This window comes from Mirounga angustirostris, unplaced genomic scaffold (assembly GCF_029215605.1).
Source record: "Mirounga angustirostris isolate CCGP_5_RB_7025 unplaced genomic scaffold, mMirAng1.0.hap1 SCAF_5, whole genome shotgun sequence".
Taxonomy (NCBI): Eukaryota; Metazoa; Chordata; class Mammalia; order Carnivora; family Phocidae; genus Mirounga; species Mirounga angustirostris.
In genome coordinates, this window is record NW_026991713.1 from 75629364 (window position 1) to 75655687 (window position 26324).

Sequence of the window (26324 nt, forward strand, 5' to 3'; positions counted from 1 at the left end):
CTGCTCTTGAAAGTAGTGGCCTTATGAAGAAGAGGTCCTGTAGCCCTGCATTGCAGTATCCCCTGTTTACCAGAGCCTGGTGCTTAAGGAGTGTCTCCTGTGTGTGTTGTGTGAGCGCTGGTATTGTGGCTGAGCCACTTTTTCCTTCAGTCCAGTTGTCTGCAGTGGCTCTCTGCCTGTTGTAGGCAGTGTTTGGTCCCTGTGCTGTTAGTGGGCAAGTCTGCGGCTGCCATGGGCTTGAGTTGAGTCAGACCAGGCATTTGCCAGAGATGGCAATAGCACACCATCTGCAGGACACTTTCCCTGTCTTGTCCCCTGAGAAACTTGTGTTGGTGGGTGGGGCCTGCAGTCATACCAGATATCTGCCCCCAGTCCACTGCTGAAGCTATAGTCTGACTGTTGGTGGTTATCTTTTTCTCTCACTGGGGCAGGAGTCGCTTTGGAGTGTGACTGGCCCCTGTCTGGCCTGCTTACACACTGCCAGGCCTGTGATACTGCCCTGTATGGGCTCCATCCAAGAGCATATTAGGAGAGAGGGGGAGGATCCACAGGGTGCAGTAAGGGAGGGTAGTGGTGCTTGGTGTAAGCAAGTTAGGTAGTAAGTGGCACTGAGCTGGTTCCTACAGGTGGCCATATGTTTATACTGGGGAGCGTGGGCAGGAAATCGCACCTTCCAGCTCCTCTGTTCCTGGAGGAGTCTTCCAAGGATCTCTACTCCTCCAGGACACCTCTGAGATGAGTAAACTACTCTTCCCCTGTATGCCTCAGGGATTTTTCAAACTGCTGTTTCTATGCTGTATCCCCAGGGGCTGTTTGTTGTGCTGTGTCTTTAAGGCGGGGACTCAGTATCCTTTCACCCTCCAGGCTCTCCCAGAGCTGAATGTGCTAATTTTTAAAATTCCAGGTTTTAAGTCCCACTGGTTGTAAGAACTCAGAATTCAGCCCCTCTGGTTTTCAAATCCCTATGGGATTTATTTTCCCCATACAGGATCCCCTATGTGAGGGTCTGTTTTTCTCCCCTCTCCATGCCCTCAGCTCCCTCTCTACCACGAATAGCCATGCAGGTCCCTTTAGCTCCCAGCTGACTGTGTTTCCACCCTACCTACCTTCTTCAATGTGGCCTCTTCTCTGCATTTAGTTATGGAGTCTGTTATGCAGTCTTCAGGTCATTTTCTGGGTTATTTACGCTGATATTAGTGTTATCTAGTTGTATCTGTGGGATGAGGTGAGCTTAGGGTCCTCTTGCTCCACCATCTTCCAGTAATGATAATTTTAATTTATAATTTCAGTACAATTATAATGACAAATCTTAAATTCTTACTAAATGACCTTTATACTACCATAAAACTATTATTCTAGAATTTGTACAAACAAGATAAAAATCTTCACACAAAGTCAAAAGCAATGCCATGTTCATTCAGCTAGCCCATATTCTTAATGATTCATTTACTTAGCAAATAGTCCTTGAATTTGTATCATACTAGGCACTGTGTAGGCCCTGGGGATTCAGTAGTGAACAGGATACAACTCTTATCCTCATAGAGCTAAAGGCTTTTCCAGAAGAAATGCCTATAAACTGAAAACTGAAGGGTGGCCAAGAATTGGTAGGATGCAGGGGTGGGTTGGTGGGAGCAATACTGGAGGAAATATTTGTGGCAGAACAGCATAAGTAAATGTTGGCTAATTTGAGAGGATACTGTACATATGGTGAGCAGCTAGTACTTTCTGCATGACTGGAGTACAGAATACAAAGGATATAGAAAATGTTGTGGGAAGGGTTAAGACATAAGCAGTCAGGTTGTGAAAAATTTTGAAGCTATGTTAAGGAATTTGAGATTTATCCTTAGGATGATGAAGCACTGTTGAAAAATTTTGAAGGAGAGCAACGTCATTTTTGTATTTAGAAAGATTTCTTGGCAGCATTATGGAGTAAGAGTTGGTGGGAAGTAAGTTTGGGGGCAGTTAGAACAGTGATGACGTGTAATAATTCAGATGAGAGGTGAAATTGGATCAGACTACAGCAGTGGCAAGGGGGTGCGGAGAGTTAGATAGATTTAAGAAAAATAGGTTAAATCAGTGGGATGAAGTATTTGATTAGATGTGGGGAATAAGAGGGAAAGAGGAGTCAAGGATGATCAATCAGCTGTCTGGCTTGAGCCACAGGGTCAGTGGTTATTACTCATTAAGCTAGAGAAGTTACTAGGTAGGGCTTTGAAAGTGATTCCCACTTTGGTCTGTAAGAACTCTTGTGAGTCCAAGAATTAGACCATTTTTACTGCCATTTACTTAAAAGTGGGAAGAAAGTAAACATGTCATTCCCAAAATGTCCATATCCCTGGCTACTCAGAGACATCAAAATAATAGTTAAGATTCATGATTAGAGGGGCGTGTGGGTGGCTCAGTCGTTAAGCGTCTGCCTTCGGCTCAGGTCATGATCCCAGGGTTCTGGGATCGAGCCCTGCGTTGGGCTACCTGCTCTGCGGGAAGCCTGCCTCTCCCTCTCCCTCTGCCTCTCTCCCTCTCAAATAAATAAATAAAATCTTAAAAAAAAAAGAAAAAAGGGCGCCTGGGTGGCTCAGTTGGTTAAGCGACTGCCTTCGGCTCAGGTCATGATCCTGGAGTCACTGGATCGAGTCCCGCATCGGGCTCCCTGCTCGGCAGGGAGTCTGCTTCTCTCTCTGACCCTCCCCCCTCTCATGTGCTCTCTCTCATTCTCTCTCTCTCAAATAAATAAATAAAATCTTTAAAAAAAAAAAGAAAAAGAAAAAAAGAAAAGGACCTTTATGTTAGTTACTGTTTTTATAATATAACTTCACTCATCATTGCCATTTTCGTTTCCAGAAAACAGACTAAGTAGTTAACTGAAGGTCACATATGGCTTAGTTTATATTTTATAAACTAAATATTTAGATTCTATATTTATGCTCCAGAAACAGAACAGCTAAGATTCTCCATGTTATAAGGATATTGAACCCTCTTTATTACAGAAGACACTTTGTATGCTGAAAGGAATTTCTTTCATTCCATTTTATTTTCTGCAGCCTTTTTTAGAGAGAAGGAAGAGTCAATCCCAGGTTTTGACTTTGGTGAGTCCTGGTATCATTTTTTTTTAAAGATTTTATTTATTTGAGAAAGAGAGGGCGCGCACGAGTTGGGAGGTGGGTAGAGGGAGAGGGAGATGTAGACTCCCCAATGAGCAGGGAGCCCAACACAGGGCTTGATCCCAGGACCCTGAGATCATGACCCAAGCTGAAGTCAGACACCCAACTGACTGAGCCACTCAGGTGCCCCAAGTCTTGTTATCATTAATTGACAGAAGGAATAGAGGAAGAAGAGAGTCTGGGAGACATATATATAAGGAGTTCAAGTTAGAATACATTGAGTTTTAACAGCTTGTGGTAAAGATTTCCCATAGGTACTTGAAAATGTTGTCCTGGATGATTAGATTAGGGATACATATTTGGAAGTCATTAATATAGGTGATAGTATGAGCTGTGGAGAATAGTATGGAGAGGAAGAAAAAATGAGCAAAGATAGAACCCAGTGGAACACAAAATATGGGGAGCAGCAGAAGAGAAACCCATGGAGGTAAGTTCCCTTAATAACTGCCCAGTCCATAGGAATTGGTAGAGAAAAGAGAATACCAACTTGGATATGAGCAACTGAACTTTCCAATCCCAGATCTTTTTTGGGATCTCAGCAGTCATTGCTGCTACTACTATGCTGGTCTTGTGGAGTACAGCTTTCTCTTTACTGCACTGGTCTCTCATTTCTTACACCTGAAAACTGTAAGACGTCACAAAATACTTAGTAAAGATGATAGAAGAAAATCATAAATGGAAGTGACATAACCAGTTTAGGAAAATATCTGTGTGACTGCTCTCATTCTCATAGAATCAGTTTACCCTTTAGGGCCCTTTACAGAGTTATGTTCTTTCCCAGGTAGGGGGTTGCCTCCTTGCTGAGGTAAAGATCTGCTTCTACACGACAGAAATTTCTTTTTTCCCCAACAGTGAGGAGGGTTGTTAGGCACATCTGGACTGCTTGCAGTTTAGGCTCAAGGGAATGAGAGAGAAGAGTTTCTTCATATCAGTCTAAGTTTGATCTTTCATGGTTTCTTATCACGTCATGAGGTGTTTTTTCCCAAGCTGATTAATAATGGCAGTGTCCACCTCCTTCAAGTGAGACAGTACCCTTTACTTACGTTAGTTTGTGGACCTACACAGTAACCATCTCAGAATATATTTGTCCAGAAAGACTCTTGCAATATTGATTGAAATGAAAGAACTTAGATTGGTGTCACAGAACACAGGGAGCAAGGAGAGTCAAGTGTCACATGCTATAGAAAGCCCAAGTAGAGTGAGAGCTGAAAATGGTGTTTAGATTTTTAAATTTGAAAGTTGGGGCGCCTGGGTGGCTCAGTTGGCTAAGCGTCTGCCTTCGGCTCAGGTCATGATCCCAGGGTCCTGGGATCGAGCCCCACATCGGGCTCCTGACTCAGCGGGGAGTCTGCTGCTGCTTCTCCCTCTGCCTCTCCCACTGCTCATGCTCTCTCTCTCTCTGTATCTCTGTGTCTCAAATGAATAAATAAAATCTTTAAAAAAAAAAAAAGATATATCAACATACCACAATATATGGATTTTAGTTGGGTCCTCATTCAAACTGTTAAAGAAAATAATGACATTATGATAAATTGGTAATTTGAATAATGGTTGAATCTTTGATATTAGGAAATTATTTTTTAGGTATCATAATGGTATTGTGGTTGTCTTATAAAAGGAGGGGAGTGAGTCATTATCTTTTAGAGAGACACATTGAAACATTTACTTTCTGTCCTCTGAAGCTATGCTTGCACTTACTAAACTTACCATTAATAACCTCTTTTGGCATTAGTGGCTTTAAAACTTTTTATATGGAGAATTTTGAACACATACAGAAGTAGATAGAGTAGTACAGTGAATCTTCATATACCCATTATCCAGCTTCAAAAATTATCAATTCATTGTTCTACCCCCTACCCCCATACTATTTTTTAAGCAAATCCCAGATGTCATATGATTTTATTTAAAATATTTCAGTATATATCTCTAAAAAGTAAAGCCTCATTGTTCTTACATTACCCTGAAACAATTCTCAAACCTCCCAAATTTTAAATAATTCTTTAATTTTATTAGCTTTTTATTTAATTTTGAATTCCCACTTAAGAAATTTATAGTTTACATCTAAATAAACAAACATGACAATTCTCTGTATAAACAGAGTTATACAATACATTTTATAGTCTCAAAGTGACAATGTAAAATGCATAGAGTTACTAATTGTGAAAAGAGGGATTGCATAGAGTGCTCTGTGAAAATTGTGAATTTAGCCAAAAGTAAAGTAAGGTAACATGAAATTTGTCAAGTTGATAAATCTCTTTGTAAAGATATTTGGAATGTAATGGGAAAGCTTTTTAAAAAAAATAACGTATGGGAGGGGCACCTGTGTGGCTCAGTGGGTTAAGCATCTGCCTTCAGCTCAGGACATGATTCCAGAGTCCTGGGATGGAGTGCCACATCTGGCTCTCTGCTCGGTGGGGAGTCTGCTTCTCCCTCTCCCTCTGCCTGCCGCTCTTCCTGCTTGTGCTTGCTCTCTCTGTCAAATAAATAAATAAAATCTTAAAAAAAGAGATATGGGAGTGGAAACTATTCTTTTTTTTTTTTTTAAAGATTTTATTTATTTATCTGAGACAGAGAGAATGAGAGAGACAGAGAGCACATGAGAGGGGGGAGGGTCAGAGGGAGAAGCAGGCTCCCTGCGGAGCAGGGAGCCTGATGCGGGACTCGATCCCGGGACTCCAGGATCATGACCTGAGCCGAAGGCAGTCGCTTAACCAACTGAGCCACCCAGGCGCCCCTGGGAGTGGAAACTATTCTAAGGCCTTTTATAAAGCTCTTTAGTTGAGACAACTTGAATCATAGAGTTTGTGAGAAATTGCATAATGAAGGTACAGTGTAGGCAAGAAAATGAGGTAAAGTGAATAACTGCCCAAGTAATATTTACTTTGAGTGTTCTGGAAAACCAGTGAAAAGAGACTTTCTAGGGGTAAGAAATATTTTTTCTTTAAAATAATCTCCTATTAATAAAACATATAAATTTTTAGTATTTGAAAGATTTCAAACCATCCAAAATAAAAAATTCTGAGAAATACAAGAATTTCACAGAAATATGTACTTAGTTCTTGTCTCCTCCTTCTGGGACGGATGAGATACATGCAGTCTTTCCACATGTGGGCAGCGTAGGGTAAAGTTTTTTGTGTTTGACAGTTGAACCTATTTTGCAACTACATTTGTACACAGAACTTATAAAATCAGCAGATATTAAATATCTAAAAATATACTTGGCATCTATTCTCCAAAGATCTTAACAAAAATCCTGAAAACTGTATCTCCCATTGCCCTTCTAGGTTGAGAATTGAGGAATATGTAGAGATAGGCTGGTAGAGTGGAGGGGAAAGGCAAAGTCATAATAGGAGGCAACTACTGAAAATATTTTTTTAGAAGGAACAAATACTTTACAAAATATTGTTATAAAGAGGTTTAAAAATTTATTTATAAACTAATATTAGCAACCTTACTTTATTTCTGAATGTTTAGGTAGAAAGTAAAAAATAGGCTAACCTCTGAGGGCCCCTAGAAACAATGACACCCCAGTAGAAATGAGCACACCTGGCACTCAGATCTTCATTTCTAAAACCATTCTCCAATTAAAGGATTGAGGGATCCTTGGAGAAATGGTTGATTCTAGAAATGGGGCAGGAAATATGTAAGATGAACCTAGAGCATCTTATAGTGCTGGAAAGTAAGGAAGTGCTAAATAAATACAAAAACAATACATAGATAGGGGTATGTCAAAGGGGCACAAGAGCCAAATGAAAGAGTTCCCAGCTGTTAAAAGTGGAATGATTTGAGCAAAAAAATAAAAGTATATTGGATTATGACCTAAAATACAAAATATCCATAAGTTCATAATGATGTAAATAAATTGTTAAATAACATAGTAAATGGGGGAAGAGAATCAAATCTTCCTTGCAGAAGAATTCCAAATAATTTATGTAGATACTCTACCCCAGCTCTACTTTTTTAAGTGTGGGCTGGGTATAGTGATTTCCTTTTAAAAATTATAGTATGGAAAAGGGGAGAAAAAGAGGAACTTTACAGTGGAGAAACCTGACAAACACTAGCTCACCCAGGTGATCAAGGTGAACATCAACAGTGAAAAGTCATGTTGATAGTACGTAGCTTGATATGATGTGATAAAAATGGCACTTTACCTCTGTGATCTTCCCCCAAGCCCATAACCCCAGCCTAATCCTTAGAAAAAAATCAGACAAATCTCATTTGAGGGACTTTCTATAAAATACCTGACCAGTACTCTTTAAAACTGTCAATGTCCTCTTTTTTGTGGCACCTCAGAGGTGGTAGGCTGCTTTAGGATGAAGCTACTGGCTGCCAAAAACTTATTGAAGTGGACATTGAATGCAACTTCATACCTTTTATGAGAAACATATGGCCACAGAAGTTGCTACTGATGCTCTGGGTGAAGAATTGGAAGGGTTATGTGGTCCACATCACTGGTGGTGATGACAAACAAGGCTTCCCATGAAACAGGATGTCTCGATCCATGGCCATGTCCACTGCTGCTGAGTAAGGAGCATTCCTGCTACAGACCAAGGAGGATAGAGAAAGAAAGGCACAAATCTGTTCGGGGTTGCATTGTGGATGCCAGTCTCAGTGTTCTCAACTTGGTCACTGTAAAAAAAAAGGGGGGGGGGAGAAGGATATTTCTGGACTCACTGATACTACTGTACCTTGTCACCTGGCACCCAAAAGAGCTAGCAGAATCTGCAGACTTTTCTAAAGAAGAAGATGTCTACCAGTATATTGTGAGAAAGTCCCTAAACAAAGAAGGAAAGAAACCTAGAACCAAAGCACCCAAGATTGAGTGTCTTGTTACTCCACATGTCCTCCAACACAAACGTCAGCATATCGCTCTGAAGAAACAGTGTACTAAGAAAAATAAGGAAGAGGCTGCAGAATATGCTAAACTTTTAGCCAAGAGAATGTAGGAGGCCTAAGAAAAATGCCAGGAACAGATGGCCAAGAGAAGGAGGCTGTCCTCTCTGAGAGCTTTTACCTCTAAGTGAGTCCAGTCAAAAATGAGATTTTCTAAGAGTAAGAAATAAATAAGGTCAGACATCAGAAAACAAAACCAAAAACTGTCAGTGTCTTCTAAAACAAGGAAAGTCAGAGAAACTGTCACGGCCAAGAAGAGCTTAGGGAGACATCATGGCTAAATGTAATGTGGTATTTTGGATGGGATTCTGGAACGAAAAAAGGACCTGAAGTAAAAACTCAGGAAATCTGGGCGCCTGGTTGGCTCAGTTGGTTAGGCGACTGCCTTCGGCTCAGGTCATGATCCTGGAGTCCTGGGATCGAGTCCCGCATCGGGCTCCTTGCTCGGCAGGGAGTCTGCTTCTCCCTCTGACCCTCCTCCCTCTCATGCTCTCTGTCTCTCATTCTCTCTCTCTCAAATAAATAAATAAAATTTAAAAAAAAATTGTTATATAAAAAAAAACCTCAGGAAATCTGACTAAAGTATATACTTTAGTTAATAATAATGTATAAATACTGTTTCATTAATTGTAACAGATGTACCATTCTTTTTTTGTTTTGTTTTAAGTAGGCTCCACACTGAGTGTGGAGCCCAACCTGGGGCTTGAACTCATGACTCTGAGATCAAGACCTGAGCTGAGATCAAAAGTCAGACACTTAACTGGCTGAGCCACCCAGGCACCCCACAAATGTACTGTTCTAATGTGATATGTTACTAATAGGGAAAACTGCTTGGTGGGGATATAGAAACACTCCGTACTATCTTCCCAGTTTTTCTGTAGGTCTTAAAAACATTCTAAAAACTAAAGTTTACTTTTAAAAAAAGTTAGTCATGAAATCTAAGATTCAAAGCAAAGAATAATAAAATTCTGATCAAGTGATACCACAGTAGACAGACATATAATAATAATATTTTTATGTTCTTTTCTTTGAAATAAGATAGGTATCAGATTTCAATTTACAAGTAACACAAATTGAAAAAGAAATAAAATGTTCTAAAGAAATTGGGCTAATTTTGTTTATTTTTTTTAAAAGATTTTATTTATTTATTTGACAGAGAGAGACAGCGAGAGAGGGAACACAAGCAGGAGGAGTGGGAGAGGGAGAAACAGGTTTCCCGCCGAGCAGGGAGCCCAATGCGGGGCTCGATCCCAGGACCCTGGGATCATGACCTGAGCAGAAGGCAGACGCTTAACGACTGAGCCACCCAGGCACCCGGGCTAATTCTGTTTCTTAAATTACGTTTCAGTTTTTATAGTTTATAAAGTGTAGTAATATAAAATTTTAAAATAAATCATTTTCGCAGGTACCAATGCTTTAAGTAAGTCTTACAAACTCTGGAATAAATAATTCAGACCAAAGAGTACAATTTCCATTCATTTGTCCATTTATTTAACAAATTTTATTGAACATGTGTAAGAATGTAAGGATGAAGAATATGTTGAAGAGCTTAAAATTTAAAGGAGGAGATAGAATTTAACAGTTTTAATATAATAAGGTAAGTGGATAGCAATATGTATAGTAATTATTAGAACACAGTTCCAAAAACTTGACAATACTATTTCCTTTTTTAAAAATGCAGAGGGGAGAGCATTATATTCACACACACATGTGTGCTGACCAAGAAAAGAAGTGCTTTGTCCTAAACTTTACCATCAAGGAATATTTTTATTTTAACACATCAGCTAATATTTAGTACAATGTTTCTACAACAGTGGTTCATTTAAAAATTAAGCTTATGGAATTTTAAGATGTCGGGCCATAAAAATTATCTGTTCTTACTTGTAGATTTTAAGTTGTGTTATGGAAGAAACTCCTCACTTTCCCTGTACATGTCAAGAAAGGTTTCCCAAATGAAGTTTCTCCTAAGAAGAATCTTAAAGACCTATAGGAACCTAGCAGGCAGACAAGGAGGGAGGTGTATAGTAGGCAGAATTCTAAAAATGTCCCCCCAAGATTCCTGTCTCCTGTTTAGTCAAACCAATCTAGGTACTGCTGTGAAGGAGATTCATAGATGTAATTAAAGTTACTAATTAGCTGATCATGAAATAGAGTAGCTTGGATTATCCAGTTTCCCCAGTTGTAATCACATGAATCCCTAAAAGAGAAACTCAGATTTGGCAGAAAGGCACTCAGAGGATTCCAAGGATGAGGAGGGTTCATTGTGCTGTTGCTGATTCTGAGATGTAAGGGCCCCATGGAGGGACCAGAGAGAGGCCTTAGGTGCAAAGGGCAGCCCTGCTGACAGCTAGCAAGGGAATAGGGACCTTAGCCCTGTAACTGCAGGGAACTGAATTCTGCTAACAACCCGGGTGAACTTAGAAGGGATTCTTCCCCACAGCCTCCAGAAAGGACGGAAGCACTAACAACAGGATGATTTCAATACCGTGAGACCTGGAACAAAGGAGCCAGCAGAGCCACTTTATGCCCAGACTTCTGACCCACAGAAACTATGAGATAATAAATGTGGGTGTTGTTTTAAAGTTGCCAAGTTTGTCAGAATTTATCAAGGGAATAGTAGAAAACTATTATTTCTTTAAAAAAAAGTTGGGGGTGGCACCTGTGTGGTGCATTTGGTTGAACATCCAACTCTTGGTTTTGGGTCAGGTCATGATCTTGGGGTCATGAGATCAAGCCTCATGTCAGCTCCACGCTCAGCTTGGGATTTTCTCTCCCTCTTACCCCTCCCACTTGTGTGCTCACACACGTGCTCTCTCTCCCTCTCGCTCTCAAATAAATCTTTAAAAAAGAAAAAACTATTATTTTTATTTAGGGAGAAAGACATTCCAGATAGAGGAAGCCTTGCAAAGACCCATAGAGCACGGTACTTAAAAGGGAACTACAAGTCATCTGGCGTGGCTCAAGTACAGGGTGTATAGGGAGTAGGGGAGCCTCAGAAACTGAAGCTGGAAATGCAGGGCTAGGTCATAGTGTGGTCCTCAAGTGTTGTTTAAGGAGTCTGGACTCTAGGTGATGGGGAACTAAATTTGTAAGATTGGTATCTTAGTTCACTTTGATTTCCTGAGGAGATAAGATTAATTCCTTTACCTCTTCAGATTTTTGCTCAGACATCACTTTCTCAATGAGGCACCCACTCTGACCTCCCTATATAATATTGCAACCTATGCCCTGTACTGCTGGCCTTCCTCTATTCTTATTTTTTAACTTTCCATTGCACTTTTTATCTTCCAGCATATTATATAATTTATATTTATTATTTGTCTCCTCCGAGGTAAACGCTATGAAAGGCAAGGATTTTTTGCCTTTTTGTTCCACTGTTTGTTCCAGTTATTTATTGTTGCATAGCAAACTACCTCAAAATTATCAGGTTAAAACACAGTCATTTATTTAGCTCACAGTTCTGCAATTTGGGCAGAGTGTGGTGAGACTAATTTGTCTCTGCTTAGTTGACATCATATGAGTGGTTTGACAGGGGTCCAGAGGACCAACTTTTCAGGTGGCTCACTCCCTGGCTGGCAGGCTATACTGCTTACTATAGGCTGGGATCTCAGTCCAGCCTGTGGGCTAGAACCCTCAGTTGCTGTCCTTATGGGCTTCTCCAGAGGCTGCATGGGCTTTCTGACAGCACTGTAGCTATGCTCTAAGGACCTGTGTTCCAGGAGAGCAAGGTGGAAATGCATGGCACTTTCTATGACAGCCATGGAAGCCATAGCCTCACTTCTGCTATATTCTTTCATTTGAGGCAGTCAGTCACAAGGCCCTTCCAGGTTTAAGGACTGGGGACAGGGACTCTACTTTCTGATGGAGTTTCAAAAGCTCATGTAGGACAGGAGATACTGTTGTGGCTATTTTTGAAGAATGCAATCTGCTATTCTGTTATATCTCTAGAGCCTAGAATAGTGCCTTGGCTCATAGAGCTTCAAAAATACTTGAGTGAAAGAAAAAGAGAGGGACAGAGAGAAAAGGGACAATGAGATATGAATTAGAAGGGGAATTTATTTTTTATTTTTTTTTAAGATTTTATTTATTTATTTGACAGAGAGAGACTCAGTGAGAGAGGGAACACAAGCAGGGGGAGTGGGAGAGGGAGAAGCAGGCTTCCCGTGGAGCAGGGAGCCCAATGCAGGGCTCGATCCCAGGACCCTGGGATCATGACCCGAGCCGAAGGCAGATGCTCAACGGCTGAGCCACCCAGGCGCCCCTAGAAGGGGAGTTTAAGGTACAGTGTATGGCAGGGAAACAAGTTAGGAAGCTGTAGCAATATTCTGAGTCTGGCTTGAGGCTCAGTTAACAGTGTAGCAGTGAAAAGAGAAAGGAAAGGCTGATTTGGAGGGATATTAAGGAGGTATAAATTGCAAAATTTAGTGACTATTTGAATATGGAAGGAAAGGAGATGGATTCAGATGAGGGAAGGGGAGAAATCTAGAATCTAAAATCTAGAAATCTAGCATGACTCCTAATCAGTCAGTCAGTCAAATGTCCTGGCTAAGTACCAGATAATACTCTGAGCGCTAGAGTGAAAACAGTAAATATGAATCCCTTTTGATAGGATTACTTTTAGTGTTAACCCTTCTTTAAAAAAACAAGCAAACAAACCAACCCAGGGCTTGAGATCATCTTGAGGGTTTTCTTCTATGTCTGATGGAGAGAGGAAGGCAGACTTTGTTTTTCCTATAAGGAAGAGAAAAATTCTCTCCCATCCCATTTTTATCCTTGTTTTTTTTGTTTTCTGTCAATTTTGAAAACTTTGGAAAGTGGTTAAAATGGTTTTTTTGCCCCCTACCAAGGTGACTTGACTTTTTTCTTAACTTTTCTAAAATATGCTAGACAGTAGCTCTGGGAATCACAGCCTCTTGTAGAACTGAGAAGTTCTCGTCATCTAACAGGTCACATTGTCTTCCTCCTGGGATACGTGGACCATAATTTTATAGGTGTGTGCTTTCCCCCAATACCATTTTAAGAACTGAAGTCCTGAATGTTCTAGCTAACACTCAGCATATTAGGGGAGGGCCTTTAGGGCCTTTGGATAAAAGTGCATACTGATGAAGAGACCCAGAGGCCACTTTTGCTTAGCAACAGTTATATCAGCTGCAAAAAACTTCAGGTGATTGTTGGACTAATAATGCTTTTGTTTGATTCTTATAGGAAGATTTTCTTTCTTGGTAAATCTTATTAACATTTTTTGCCCTATTTTGCTCATATTAAAATAATTTCATAGACCAGAGGTAGGGGAGCATTAGTAAAACACATGTATCCTTTTTCCTATCTTGTAGTTTATATCTTTTCTCTAGAGAACTTTGTTGATTTCTTATAGAGGTTTTTTGCTTTATTTTGTTGAAGAGAGTAAGAGGAAGAAAGTGGTATTCTTGTATATGTTCCTTGGTATCCCTGTGTAAACTGAACTGAGTTACTTGTTTTTGACTACTTATAATTTTATTTATTTATTTGTTTGTTTGTTTTTTGGTGAGAGTATTGGCAGCAAAAAGTAATGAACAGAAATGAAGGGAAAAGTCTGTGTTAACTCTGAGCAAATAACTGCTTCTTTGAGTCATACAGCAGAACTGTTTCAGTTTGAATCATCTTAGAAATCTAGCCCTATAGTGTTATTTGTCAGCTATAAATATTTTAATGGCAGTTGCCTTTCTTTTGTTCCTGAAGGCAAAGGGTAGCTCTCTTGATGTCATTTTAGCAGAGAATATTCCTTTAGCAATAAGGAAGATTCGTTTTATACTTTATAACATGCAGCATCAAATACTAACATTAATATGCTTTCCCAGAAATACATTGCATAAATGATCCTCATACAAGATAGAGCTGTAATAATACTAATGTGTTATTATGTAATCTGTATTTTATGTATGAGGAAAACTTTGCTCAAAGAAAGTGTGGTTTGCCCTAGGCTACTAGAACCCAGAATATTCAACTAGAACTAGAACCTTGTTTTCTTGGTTATGCTTATTATTTGAAAATCACTGTTATATTTTCCAAAATAATAAAAATAATTTACTAAGCACTGATAAACGCATGGTACTTGTTATTTACCTAAAAATTATGGACCTTTCCTCTTAGAGGGTTTTATAATATCAGTTACAATACTTCAATGACTTTTTAAAGTTTTTTTCTTCTTTCGTATTTTATCAGAAAAGGGATAGGATGTAAAGCATGGCTTAGAAGCAAAGTGCTTTGTTTATTCCTCATTATCAGAGGACTATAGATCTTGAATCCATTGCTAAGGTTATTTTTGCAAGTAAATAATCTGCTACTGTGTTCTGTGCTTGGTGGTAGAATGCACAGTGCCTAATAAGAATTTGGGGTTTTTTTTAAGATTTTATTTATTTATTTGACAGAGAGAGACTCAGTGAGAGAGGGAACACAAGCAGGGGGAGTGGGAGAGGGAGAAGCAGGGTTCCCGCCGAGCAGGGAGCCCAATGCAAGGCTCGATCCCAGGACCCTGGGATCATGACCTGAGCCGAAGGCAGACGCTTAACGACTGAGCCACCCAGGCGCCCCGTGCCTAATAAGAATTTGTCTGGTCTCTGTCCCAGTCTTGGCACAGAACTTCTAGATCCCTGGTAATTTCTTAAGTAATAGGAGTGTTATCCTAATGAAGTAAAGATGAGCTCCTCTTAGATAGCTTCGGGGTAGGGGCTGGTTACCAGAGGGCTTGAGCCAACTGGGCCTCTAGGGAAGGGAGGAGGTTAGAGATTTGAGTTCAGTCATATGGCTAATCATCAAATCAGTCTTGTGTACGTAGTGAAGCCCATTAAAAACTCTAGATACCAGGGGCGCTTGGGTGGTGCAGTCAGCTAAGCCTCCGACTTTCAGTTTTGGCTCAGGTCATGATCTCAGGTCGGGAGATGGAGCCCTGAGTTGGGCTCTGCACTGACTGCTTGGGACTCTTTCTCTCCCTCTCCCCTCCCCCCACAAAATAAATAAATAAATCTAAAAAAAAAACCCTCCAGATACCAAAGGTTAGTGGAGCTTCTTGGTTGATAAACACATTGTATGTGTGTGTGATGGTGGCAAGTAACATACCCTGATTCCACAGGACAGAACATGAAAGCACTGCATTCCCTCCCAGACCTCACCCTTTGTGTGTCTTCATTTGTCTGGTCCTTCAGATTTGTAGCTCTTGTTTTTTTGTTTTGTTTTTTTAAGATTTTATTTATTTATTTGACAGAGAGAGACACAGCGAGAGAGGGCATACAAGCAGGGGGAGTGGGAGAGGGAGAAGCAGGCTTCCCGCGGAGCAGGGAGCCCGATGTGGGACTCGATCCCAGGACCCTGGGATCATGACCTGAGCCGAAGGCAGACACTTAACGACTGAGCCACCCAAGCGCCCTGATTTGTAGCTCTTGTAATAAAACTGCAATCACAAGTAATAGTGCTTTCCTGAGTTCCATGAGTTTTCTACTGAATTATCAAACCTGATAGTTATGGAAACTCCCAGATGTATAGCCAGTATGTCAGAAGGGCTGGTGGGCTGGTGACCTCTGAAGTCAGGGCAGTCCTATTGGGGTCCGTGCCTTTTAACAAGTGATGTCTGTGCCAACTCCAGGTGATTAGTGACAGAATTAAATGGAGGTACCAGGTTGAAACAGAATAACTGTGCTGTATACTCTTGGTTTCCAGTGAATAAACTTCAGTAATTAAAAGTGTATTTTAGTGTTAGCTAAACAGAGTATGGCTCTTTAATTTTGATGTGATCAAGAATGAAATATACTGTGAATTTCTTAGAAATTCAAAGTTTACTAGATTGATGTTGGTGTACTTTTATTAATATCTTAAGACAAACTTTTAAGATTACCAGGGTTCATGGTTTTTTTATTGATGATTATTCCTCAGTAGGATCTATGAATTTTCAGAGATCCCAGCTTCTTTTGCTTGATTCCCTTTATGACTAGCAAGATTGCTGACTGGATATAGAAGTTGTGTTTTTAGAAAGTCTAACAGGCCCATCATGGGTTAAAACCTATAGCATTAATTAGTAACTAGTAGTGGGTATATGGCTTCTTCTATGAAGGGTAGAGAACATCCATAAAAAATGGGCAAATTCTGTCCCATATTTAAAGAACTGCATTTATTATGTATAGGAGCACAGTAAAAAGCAATCTAGAAAGTTACCAAGGAAGAGAATGCACAATATAGTCAGGGACTACAAACATAGCAGCAGACTCTGTATTTTAACATATTTCAGATGCTTTATGGGAGTTAAATTTTTTTAGCCCAGTCCTTCTAGAACTACCCCTTTGCACTGTGGTATATTAGGTAAAAATATCTGTCACATTTCTTTTTTTAGTTATACATTATATTTTTAAATGTGCTATAAAGTGGGCTTTGAAATCCAAATTTGATCTAATGGTCATTCACATTATAGCTTTGCATGAAGCAGATGGACTTATTTCACTGGAAATTCTCTGAAATATTTAGACCATGGGTAATCTGGAGGCAAGGATAAAACAATTGAATACCTAAATTTACTAAAAAGACTTTTGCTTATGTATAATTCTCTGTGTAAGTTCACCTGGAATAGCTTTCATATTTTTTCCTTTTTTTCTTTTTCTCGGTAAAACCAGAAACAGGAGCTATATTAAGTAATTGAACTATTGGTAAATATTCCTAGTGATACCTTAAATGCACCCAAGAGCTTCTACCTTAATCAGGGCAAAATAGCCTTTAGATGAAAGCTAGGCAGAATTGTTAGACCAGTTAATGGATTAGTTTCCTCTCTTTTGTATCTCATTTTTGTGAGAGTGATATTCATTGTCAGTTGTAAAGTCCATACTTGCTTTTTTCCAAATGGGGAGATTTTTGTGTCATGGCCTAATACTTCTCTAATCTGCTACTTCTGTACTCTAATGAGTAGTTATTCCTGTAAACTAGAAAGGTAAAAAATGAGTGAGGTCTGCTTCTCGAGTTCTTCCTTGCTAGTCCCAGTCGTAACAATTATTTGCCTCCCAGAAGTGTGCAGTATCCTGGAGGGGAGTATACTGACTTGTGTGCCCACTGGGGCACCCTCAGCCAGTGACCTTGCACACTGCATGGGTGTATGTGTGGGGGCTCTTCAAAGGTCTGTTTTGAGCCATCTATCCCTGATGATAAATGTCAGTATACCACCTGGCTGTCTGGAAAGATCCAAATAACCTCCTCGGTGATTGCAGGATTTATAATGGATCAGATAGTTCCTTTTTTCCTTCAGTCCAGGAGTTCCATAGGCTACCTTCCCCAGCTCTTTGGTTTTTCTCTTGTTGTTTTGTGAAGGGAGAGTGTACAAAGTTTCTGCAAACCTTGATTGGGATACAGAACTCTCACAGTATCTGTGGGCCAATAGCCCCCTCAGCGTAGAAGTTTTGCCTTTGTCCTGAGATCATTCAGACTTTCAAGGTATAGATAGGAAGATTCCCTGGTGATTAGGACCCTACATTATCATTATTTAACTCTTTAAAGAGAAGACTGGATATCTAAAAGTTGTAGACATCTGGGTAACCTATTCAGAAGTTTTTATACTCTTCAAAGCTGCAGTTACAGAGGTCTAGTGTGAATTTCCTAACAGTCTGTGTCCTTAACTGTGGTAAAATTTCCTCCAAGAGTTGACACTTCCTAGTTAATAGCACATAAAGGGATAGTTGATTAAATGGAATCTTAGTACAGAGCATACTTCAGCTCCTGTTTGCATAGAATGATTTCTTAAAAGGTAGGTTACTTACAAGATTGGATATAATACTATTTTGTCCTTATCTTACATATTGGAATGCTTTTTAAAACACAGACTTGCTTTTTAGAGGAGTTTTAGATTTTAGAAAAATTGAGAAGATAATAGGGTTCCCATATACCTCATACCCCCCCCATCCACACAGTTTTTCCTATCATTAACATCTTACAGTAGTATATTTGTTACAGTTAACAAATCAATTGATACATAATTGTTAACTAAAGTCTGTATATATCCTATTCAGATTTCCTTAGTGTTTACTTAAAGTCCTTTTTTCTCTTGGTGGATCTCATCCAATATACCACATTATATTCAGTTATCATGTCTCCTTAGGCACCTCTTGGCTGTGAGTGCTTCTCAGACTTCCCTTGTTTTTGATGTCCTTGATAGTTGGCAAGTATTCATCAGGTATATTATAGATTGCTTCTCTTGGGATTTGTCTGATGTTTTTGTCCAGATTAGAGTAGAGCTATGGGATCCTATGGTAAGACTGTGCTTAGCTTTGTTAAGAAATTGCCAAGCTGGGGGCGCCTGGGTGGCTCAGTCGTTAGGCGTCTGCCTTCAGCTCAGGTCATGATGGTCCTGGGATCGAGCCCCGCATCAGGCTCCCTCCTCTGCGGGGGGCCTGCTTCTCCCTCTTCCACTCCCCCTCCTTGTGTTCCCTCTCTTGCTGTGTCTCTCTCTCTGTCAAATAAGTAGAATCTTAAAAAAAAAAAAAAAAAAGGAATTGCCAAGCTGTCTTCCAAAGTGGCTGTACCAATTTGGATTCCCACCAACAGTGAATGAGAGTTACTGTTACTTCCTGTACTTGTCAGCATTTGGTATAGTCCGTTTTTTGGACTTCAGCCATTCTGATAGGTGTGCAGAAGTTGGAATGTAATTTTTAAAGTTGGTCATTTTGTCTTATATTTTATCTGACTATGGAAACATTAGCTTTCTCCTGATACTTCTCTTCAAATCAGCATTGAGAAGAATATATGTGCTTTTTTCCCATATGAATAACTGTTACAAATGTTTAAATAGTATTTTTCTTACATTAAAATACAATTACCTATTCTCTGTGCTTTCTTATTACTAATAGCTTATAAGCTATATACTGTTGGTGTTAAGCTACATTCCATTGATGTTAATGTCTCATGTTTATTGCTTTTGTTTAATTTGTTATTCTCATTTTCCATTCTTCAAAGTCATTTTGCTTTTGTGTTTGTTTGTGTTTCTTTGTTTATAAAGTTTTTTGTTTCTGTTACATTATGTAGTTTTGTACCAATGGCTAGAAGCAGATCGTCATGGCAAGAGCCAAGATACTGCAAATACGACTTCAGGTAAAAATAAAAATAAAAATAAAAGTAAAAATAAAAATTAAGGTGTTAGAAATCATTATTTTAATTCACCCCAAGCCCATCATAATTGGGGTTTGGTTTTTTTTTTCTGTTTTTCTTGGGCAAAAATAGGTATTATATTGTATTTCTGTTCTCTCATCTGCATCTTAATTTTTGTAAAGATCTCATTTGCTTCAAGCCTTGAAAAAATTATTCACTGATCTTAAGCTCTCTTGGCAGATATATGCTATTTTTTTTTAGAAGGAAAGGCTGAATTGCAGCTTAAATTTAGTAGCAGTTTACTTGGCAGTATTACTTGGAATTAAGTTTATATGCATTTGTAGTGGGGGATATTAATATTTGCACAAGTTTATAATCCTTGTTCATTTCAGGATAGTGTTTAAAAGGTGGAATTTAAGTTAAGAATGCATATGTATCATTTCTATTGCCTGGGAACCCCAATTCTTAGACTAATTCATTTCTCCTGCTAAGTCCTTGCAGTAAATTCCAAGTTAGAAGTTCATTTATAACATGGGTTCAAAATGAGAAGATTAGGTTGTTCCCCCCACTGCCCATCTCCAAAAGTCATCTTCAGGATTCTCTTCTTTGGCTGGTAATAGTAGTGATAACTACATCCACTCATGTCTAAATCCTTAACAATGTTATCAGAATTTCTACATGGTTGGTTGTTCCCTTAATTTACTTCAAAATGGTATTTGCCAAGACAGCTATGTATACAGCAATGACCTTTCCTATTGCCCCCCCCCCTTTTTGGCAGTCTCGTAGCTGGTGGTGGTGGTGGCAGTGGTGGTGGTGGTTCTGTTTTTCTTTTCGTAGATTTGTGTTTCTGTTTCATTGAGTGTTTTCATTTTTTTGTTTTTGTGAAATTTTTTCTCTCTGAAAAAGGCGGTTTTCCTTCTCTGTCTTCTGGGTGATTCCGTTGTGCTTCAAGAGGGTGTGGTGCTCCTTAGTTAACAGAACAATTATATTGAAAATGGCACTGTCATGGCTTTTCTGATTTATCCTCTGTCCCATTAATAACTGGATATATGAATGAAGATAATGTTACTTTTTTAACCAGACTCAGGCAGGAATTCATTAAAAGGTAAGTGTTGCAAGGAGTTATATCTTGCATTATGTGCTGTTTCTTCTGCCCCCACAGTGTTTCACATTTTATTTACACTTACAAAAATAAACATTTCTGGTATATGTTGGTGGGTGAAGGAGAGGCATTCTTGGTTGCTGTATATTATCTGAGGATATCCTGTTCCTGTCAGTAGCAGAGTTAGCAGCATAGATCTTTAGAACCAAGAGGGAATTTTTGTTTTGTGTTTTCTGTGACTTAAAGTGAAGTGAAAAGTAGTCTTTTTTATTTTTTAAGATTTTATTCATTTGAGAGAGAGTGAGAGCAAGAGAGATCACAGAGGGAGAGGGAGAGGGAAAAGCAGACTTCCCGCTGAGCAGAGAGCCAAATGCAGGGCTCGATCCCAGGACCCTGACATCATGACCTGAGCTGAAGGCAGATGCTGAACCAGCTGAGCCACCCAAGTGCCCCTAGTCATCGTCTTCTTTTTTTTTAATGAAGAAGTGAATAATCTAAAAATTCTTAGTGCTTGCATGAGAATCTAGTATCAGCTTAAAGAATGTCATTTGCCCTTCCTGAAGTCAGGTATCCTGAACCCTGACTCTTTTCTTCAGGCACACTGACTCCTGGACAGTTCCACATTTTTCCATTGACTTTGTAAGCACACTCTAGAGGCATGTTGCAGAAATTCATAAACCGTCCTCAGGGATGCTTTTGACAGTTCTTCTTCTAGAAATGAAAGCTCTCTACCCCATCTCTTAGAAGGTAGATATATGGAGTAGAAAACTAGAGGTGAAACATTTGCCTAGATAAGTAAGAGGAATCCAAAGGAAAATGATCATTAACCAGGGCTTAAATGAGAAACAATACAGTTTCTGCAGCAAATCTATTTAATAAACTATGTGCCTTTATTCAGAAAAGCTTCTGTGTATTTTATATTGCAGTTTCCAACAAGATTTTAGAGTGTAACTTTTCCCTCCTTTTGTGATATGTTAAGTTTTGCACTAAAAGGTGTTTTAGTATCCATCTTTTCATATTTTTACCAAAAATGGAAACTGAGTCTAACTAAATGCCCAATTATGATTTACAAATTACTTGGTATTTTTACTTGTACAAATACTGGTAAGTAGCATTTATCTTTTGATATAATAGTTTGTGTTTTACACAAACTATTCTTCAGTCTCAACTTTTTGACATTGAGAATTTAAGAGCCATCCACATTAACATATTTTATGGAACTAAGGCATTTGTGGGAAACAGGTCTCATGGGAATTAATTTGGTCAAGGAGATAAAGAACTGAGCTGACAGCTATAATTGAAGTTTATTTATATATAATAATCGAAGTATAGCCTGACTTTATTTTTCCTGAATTTTGACAGGTGATGAGTTTGGCTTGGAATAGCTTGTTTCTTTTCATAGGTTTAGTGTGTCTACTAGACAACTCAGTAATGATGTTTCTAATTCTGTTAATTCTGTTACTTGTAAAAGCCTGGATGCAGTCACATTTGTCAGATTTCTGTGGCAGCTCAAGCAAAATTGCCTCCTTTGAGTGCGGCAGCATTGTGTCTGTCCATGTACAAAATCTTAGGATCAGAAGTATGATGCAGGATGCTAAATTCGGGATGTTTTGTTAATAAATTAGATGTTTCCAAGTAGATTTTTTTTATCACCACATATTGAAATGAGGACAATAATTAGGTTACAGCAAAGATTATTTGAGTAGATCTTGATTTTTAGTATAGTTGTCTGCCCAAGGTGTTGAAATTCAGATTCTGAAGTTTTATTTATTTATTTTTAAAGATTTTATTTATTTATTTGACAAAGAGAGAGACAGCGAGAGAGGGAACACAAGCAGGGGGAGTGGGAGAGGGAGAAGCAGGCTCTCCACTGAGCAGGGAGCCCGATGCGGGGCTCGATCCCAGGACTCTGGGACCATCACCCGAGCCAAAGGCAGACGCTTAACAAGTGAGCCACCCAGGCGCCTCAGATTCTGAAGTTTTAAATGCAGATCTTTTATTAACAGTTTCTTTTCAGTAACCTTTCATTAACAGTTCCATTGAGAATTTTACAACTCAGACTGTTAGAGGTAGAAATTGAATCAGATTTCAACATTATCTGTCAATATATCTATAAAATAAAAATAAAACTACATGCTTTCGAAAAAATTCTAAATATCAACTAATTATTAATTATTTGTTATAGGTGAAAATTTTGATCAGAGTCCTCTGAGAAGAACATTCAAATCCAAAGTGCTGGCCCACTATCCTGAGAATATAGAATGGAACCCTTTCGATCAAGATGCAGTGAGCATGGTATGTAGTTTTTTTTAATCTTTAGCCTTCTTTTTATTTCGTTAAAATGACAGTGTCTACGTTATTTCATTTGATGTTTTAAATAAGCAATTCTTTAAGATAGATAATATTGTCCTCATTTTATAGACGTGGAAATGAAGCTCAGAGAAGGTAAGTTACTTTCCTACAGTCCCCAGGGCAGATAAATGTATATAACAGACCTTCAAAGCCCATTTTCTTTGTTTTTTATGTTTTTATTTAAATTCCAATTAGTTAACATACAGTGTAATATTAGTTTCAAGTGTACAATATAGTGATTCAGTACTTACATACATCCCAGTGCTTATCACAAGTGCACTGCACTCCTTAATCCTCATTACCTATTTCACCCACCTCCCCTCTGGTAACCATCAGTTGGCTCTTTGTAGTTAAGAGTCTGTTTCTTGGCTTTCTCTCTTTTTTTCCCCTATGCTCATTTATTTTGTTTCTTAAATTCCACATATGAGTGAAATCATATGGTATTTGTCTTTCTCTGACTGATTTATTTCACTTAGCATAATACTATCTAGCTCCATCCAAGTTGTTGCAGATGGCAAGATCTCATTCTTTTTTATGGCTGAGTAATACTCCATTTTGTATATATACCGCCTCTTCTTTATCCATTTGTCACATGATGAACACATGGGCTGTTTCCATTATCTGGCTATTGTAGATAGTGCTGCTATGAACATCCAGGTGCATGTTGGGTCTGTAGAGCGTTCATCTTTAAACCAGGGATCAGCTTCCTTAATCTTTGTTACTTTCTTTCCTCTTGCCTCTGGGATTATTTTATGTAAGCAACCAAAGTCTCCTATGAAGAATAAACACATAGGCTTGTGTTTTGATGGTTAAGCACCACATAGCATTTTGGTTATTGCTGCCAATCAAAAAGGAATTGCTGGCTTTCCTTGAAAATCTCTGAAAAGCATCCCATTAAACTAGTCTGCATTTGGGTCATAGATTTACTGCCCTTAATTTCCTCTGATTTATTAGTAAGTACATGTGTATGAAGCTATAATTTATTCCCACCTAGAGGTATAAAGCTTTCCTCTTGCCTTTAGCAAAATCCCACTCCCAGCGAGTCATCACCTTCTATAATATCAGTCATTTCTTTAACAAGCAACAGTGGTGCTTTGAAAAAGGGTCATTAATCTCATACAGAAATTAAATACTCCAAAGCAATGAACTTTTTAATAAAAAAAAAAATTCCATGAGTGCCATGCAAATGTAATAGAAAATAAATAATGACAGGTGAAATTGTTTCTGAATTAATTGCTTTTTATATCTCTTTGGGTTACCGATTGAGATATCTTCATGAAAAAAAGGGGTAGGGGAGAGTATCATAAAACAAAACAATACAACAGTCATATACCCAGAACTGACATATTTCAACATTGATGAATTTGCTTCAGATCGGTGCTTTTTCTCTTAAATGAAGCAAAGCATTGCAAATGGAGCTGAAGGTCTCCTGCCTCCTCCTCCCCCATTTCAGATCTCTTTGAGGTAATCTGCATTTTGGTATCCATGACTATTTATATAAGGTTCTGGTCAGTAGGTCTTACCCTTAAGAATGTAGTGAACCTAGGGATTGTTAGGAAGAAAATATGATCAATACCTTTTTAAGCAGCTTATATGAAATATAAAGATTCTGTATTGTATATTCTAAATGAAACATCTGATATATGATTAAATTTTAAGTAACTAAAAGAGTCATAACTGTGGGACGCCTGGGTGGCTCAGTCGTTAAGCATCTGCCTTCGGCTCACGTCATGATCCCAGGGTCCTGGGATCGAGTCCCACATCGCTTCTCCCTCTGCCTGCCTCTGTCCCTCTCTCTCTCTGATAAATAAATAAAATCTTAAAAGTCATAACTGTTATAAAGCTTTTTATAATCTATAAAGCTCTAAGTTTACAGTTTACTATTTGATCACAAAAAAGGGTAGGGTGGAATGATGAGCAAAGAGTAAAGGGTAAAGGGTTGACTAAAGAAAACCTATTCAGATGCCCATCTTGTAAGATTTGAAGGAAAAAGAGCTAAATATACTTTTTACGGACTCAGCAAGTTCTTGAATTTGAGACAGATAACCCTTAGTTAGATTAATAGGTTTGACATTAGAATGAAAGTAAGCCCTCATTTTCATCCAAGTTTAAGTTCCTGTCTCACAATAGAACCGTAGGAATGGGGCTCTAATCCAGCCATTACCAGGGAAGCCCACTGGTTTTCTTAACTTTGGAGCTAGAATATTTCATGGGCATCTCAAACTTAACATGTCCAAAACTGAATTCACAGTCTTCCCACTAGCCTTGGTCAGTGAATGGTACAGCCATCCATGTAGTTGCCTAAGCTGAAAATCTGGCATTATCCTTGAAAGTTCTCACTTTCTTACCCTCTCCCATGTGCAATCAGTTATCTATCTACTTCTCTCTGTTTCTATACACCCAGACCTTAGTCCAAACTCCCAAACTCTCTTACCTGGACTTCTCCTTTCCATTCTTCACACTAAAGCTTCTGCTTCTGCGGCCACTTCTCTTGGGAGGATTCTTCCACTTGTCCTTCCCCTGGTGAATTCTTACCCTTCAGGTTTCATTTTAAACACAATTTTTTCAGAGACACCATCCCTGACCACCCTTCCAACATTCAGTCAGGTCCCTTCAGGTTCTCTTAGGACCTTTTAGCACCTTGTACCTTTTTGTAGCACCTTTCACAGTTGGAATTAAATAATTGATTATGTAGCTAGTTATCAGCTCTATGTCTCCTGCTGTAATGTAAACACCGTGAAGACAGGTACACTCTCGCTTATTCATTGCTATATCTCTAGTTTTACACGCAGTAGAGGCTGAAGTCATTGAATAAACAAAGGAATGTTTGCTTACTTACAATACTTCCCTTCCCTGTCTTTGTCTAGTCAGGTATTACCTCCCCTGCAAAATCATCTTAAGCAGAAGTAGTTAGGTGCTCTCTCTCCTCTATTTCTATAATGTCTTGAACATACTCTGCAGCAGCACTGATCGCATTATTTTATAACCATTAGTTTGTGTGTTTGTCTTTTTTACCAGACTGTGAACTCCCCGAAGAGATTATTTTCATATTCGTCTTTTGAATTACCAAGATCTAATGTAATATATGACATAAAATAAATATTTATTAAAGGAAAAAGAAGGGAGAGAGGGAATGAAGGTAGGAGAAAGGAGGGGCAAACAGACCAACTCTGAATAATTTATCTTTTATTTGTATAATAAGAGAGGGCATGGAAGTCACAGAACTATAGAAGATGGGAAAAGGAATTGTTAAAATTCTAGCCAAACCACCTGAAATAGTCCAGAGGGATAATAAGGACATGTAGTTGCTCAAGGAGGGGGTACACAGCACTGTGAGCTTACTTTGGCTAAAGTAATCTAATTACCAGTAGCAATCTGATAAACAATGACAGCCCTAAATGTTTAGTTGTTTTATTGTGGGAGAGTGGGTTGGAGAGGGGCTGTTGTTAATAAAAGGCATTATTAGGGATAACAAGAGATTGTTGAATGCCCTCATGAACAAATCTTGTTTTATGTCTCAGGTTTTCTGAAAAATAAACCTGACAATTCATACAAGAATTCTCACTTTTAAAAATGAAAAGGCAGTAGCATTTTCCAAGTCATGGTTCCCAGATTAGAAATGCAATTCTTACTTTTTTTGATTCGTAGGAAGAGAATTTAAGAATTCTTAACATCTGTTATCTGTAGCATAGAAAGTCATTCTTTACTTTGAGCACAACTTTTGG

The 26324-nt window shown here is 38.8% G+C and overlaps 1 protein-coding gene and 1 pseudogene across 5 annotated transcripts in view; both read left to right on the forward strand.

The window, feature by feature from the left end:
- DENND5B (DENN domain containing 5B) overlaps positions 1-26324 on the forward strand; it is a 188972-nt gene that overhangs the window by 54483 nt on the left and 108165 nt on the right. For 3 of the 5 annotated variants that reach the window (XM_045873671.3, XM_045873672.3, XM_045873667.3), the window contains exons 2-3: positions 19083-19148; positions 22433-22542. In XM_045873671.3, the coding sequence (XP_045729627.2) occupies positions 19083-19148; positions 22433-22542 (176 nt within the window). Of the gene's footprint in view, positions 1-19082; positions 19149-19833; positions 20251-22432; positions 22543-26324 lie in introns of those variants that run through there. The other 2 variants (XM_064591429.1, XM_045873668.3) reach the window with 2 other exon arrangements.
- Positions 3583-10486, forward strand: LOC135364617 (small ribosomal subunit protein eS6-like; annotated as a pseudogene).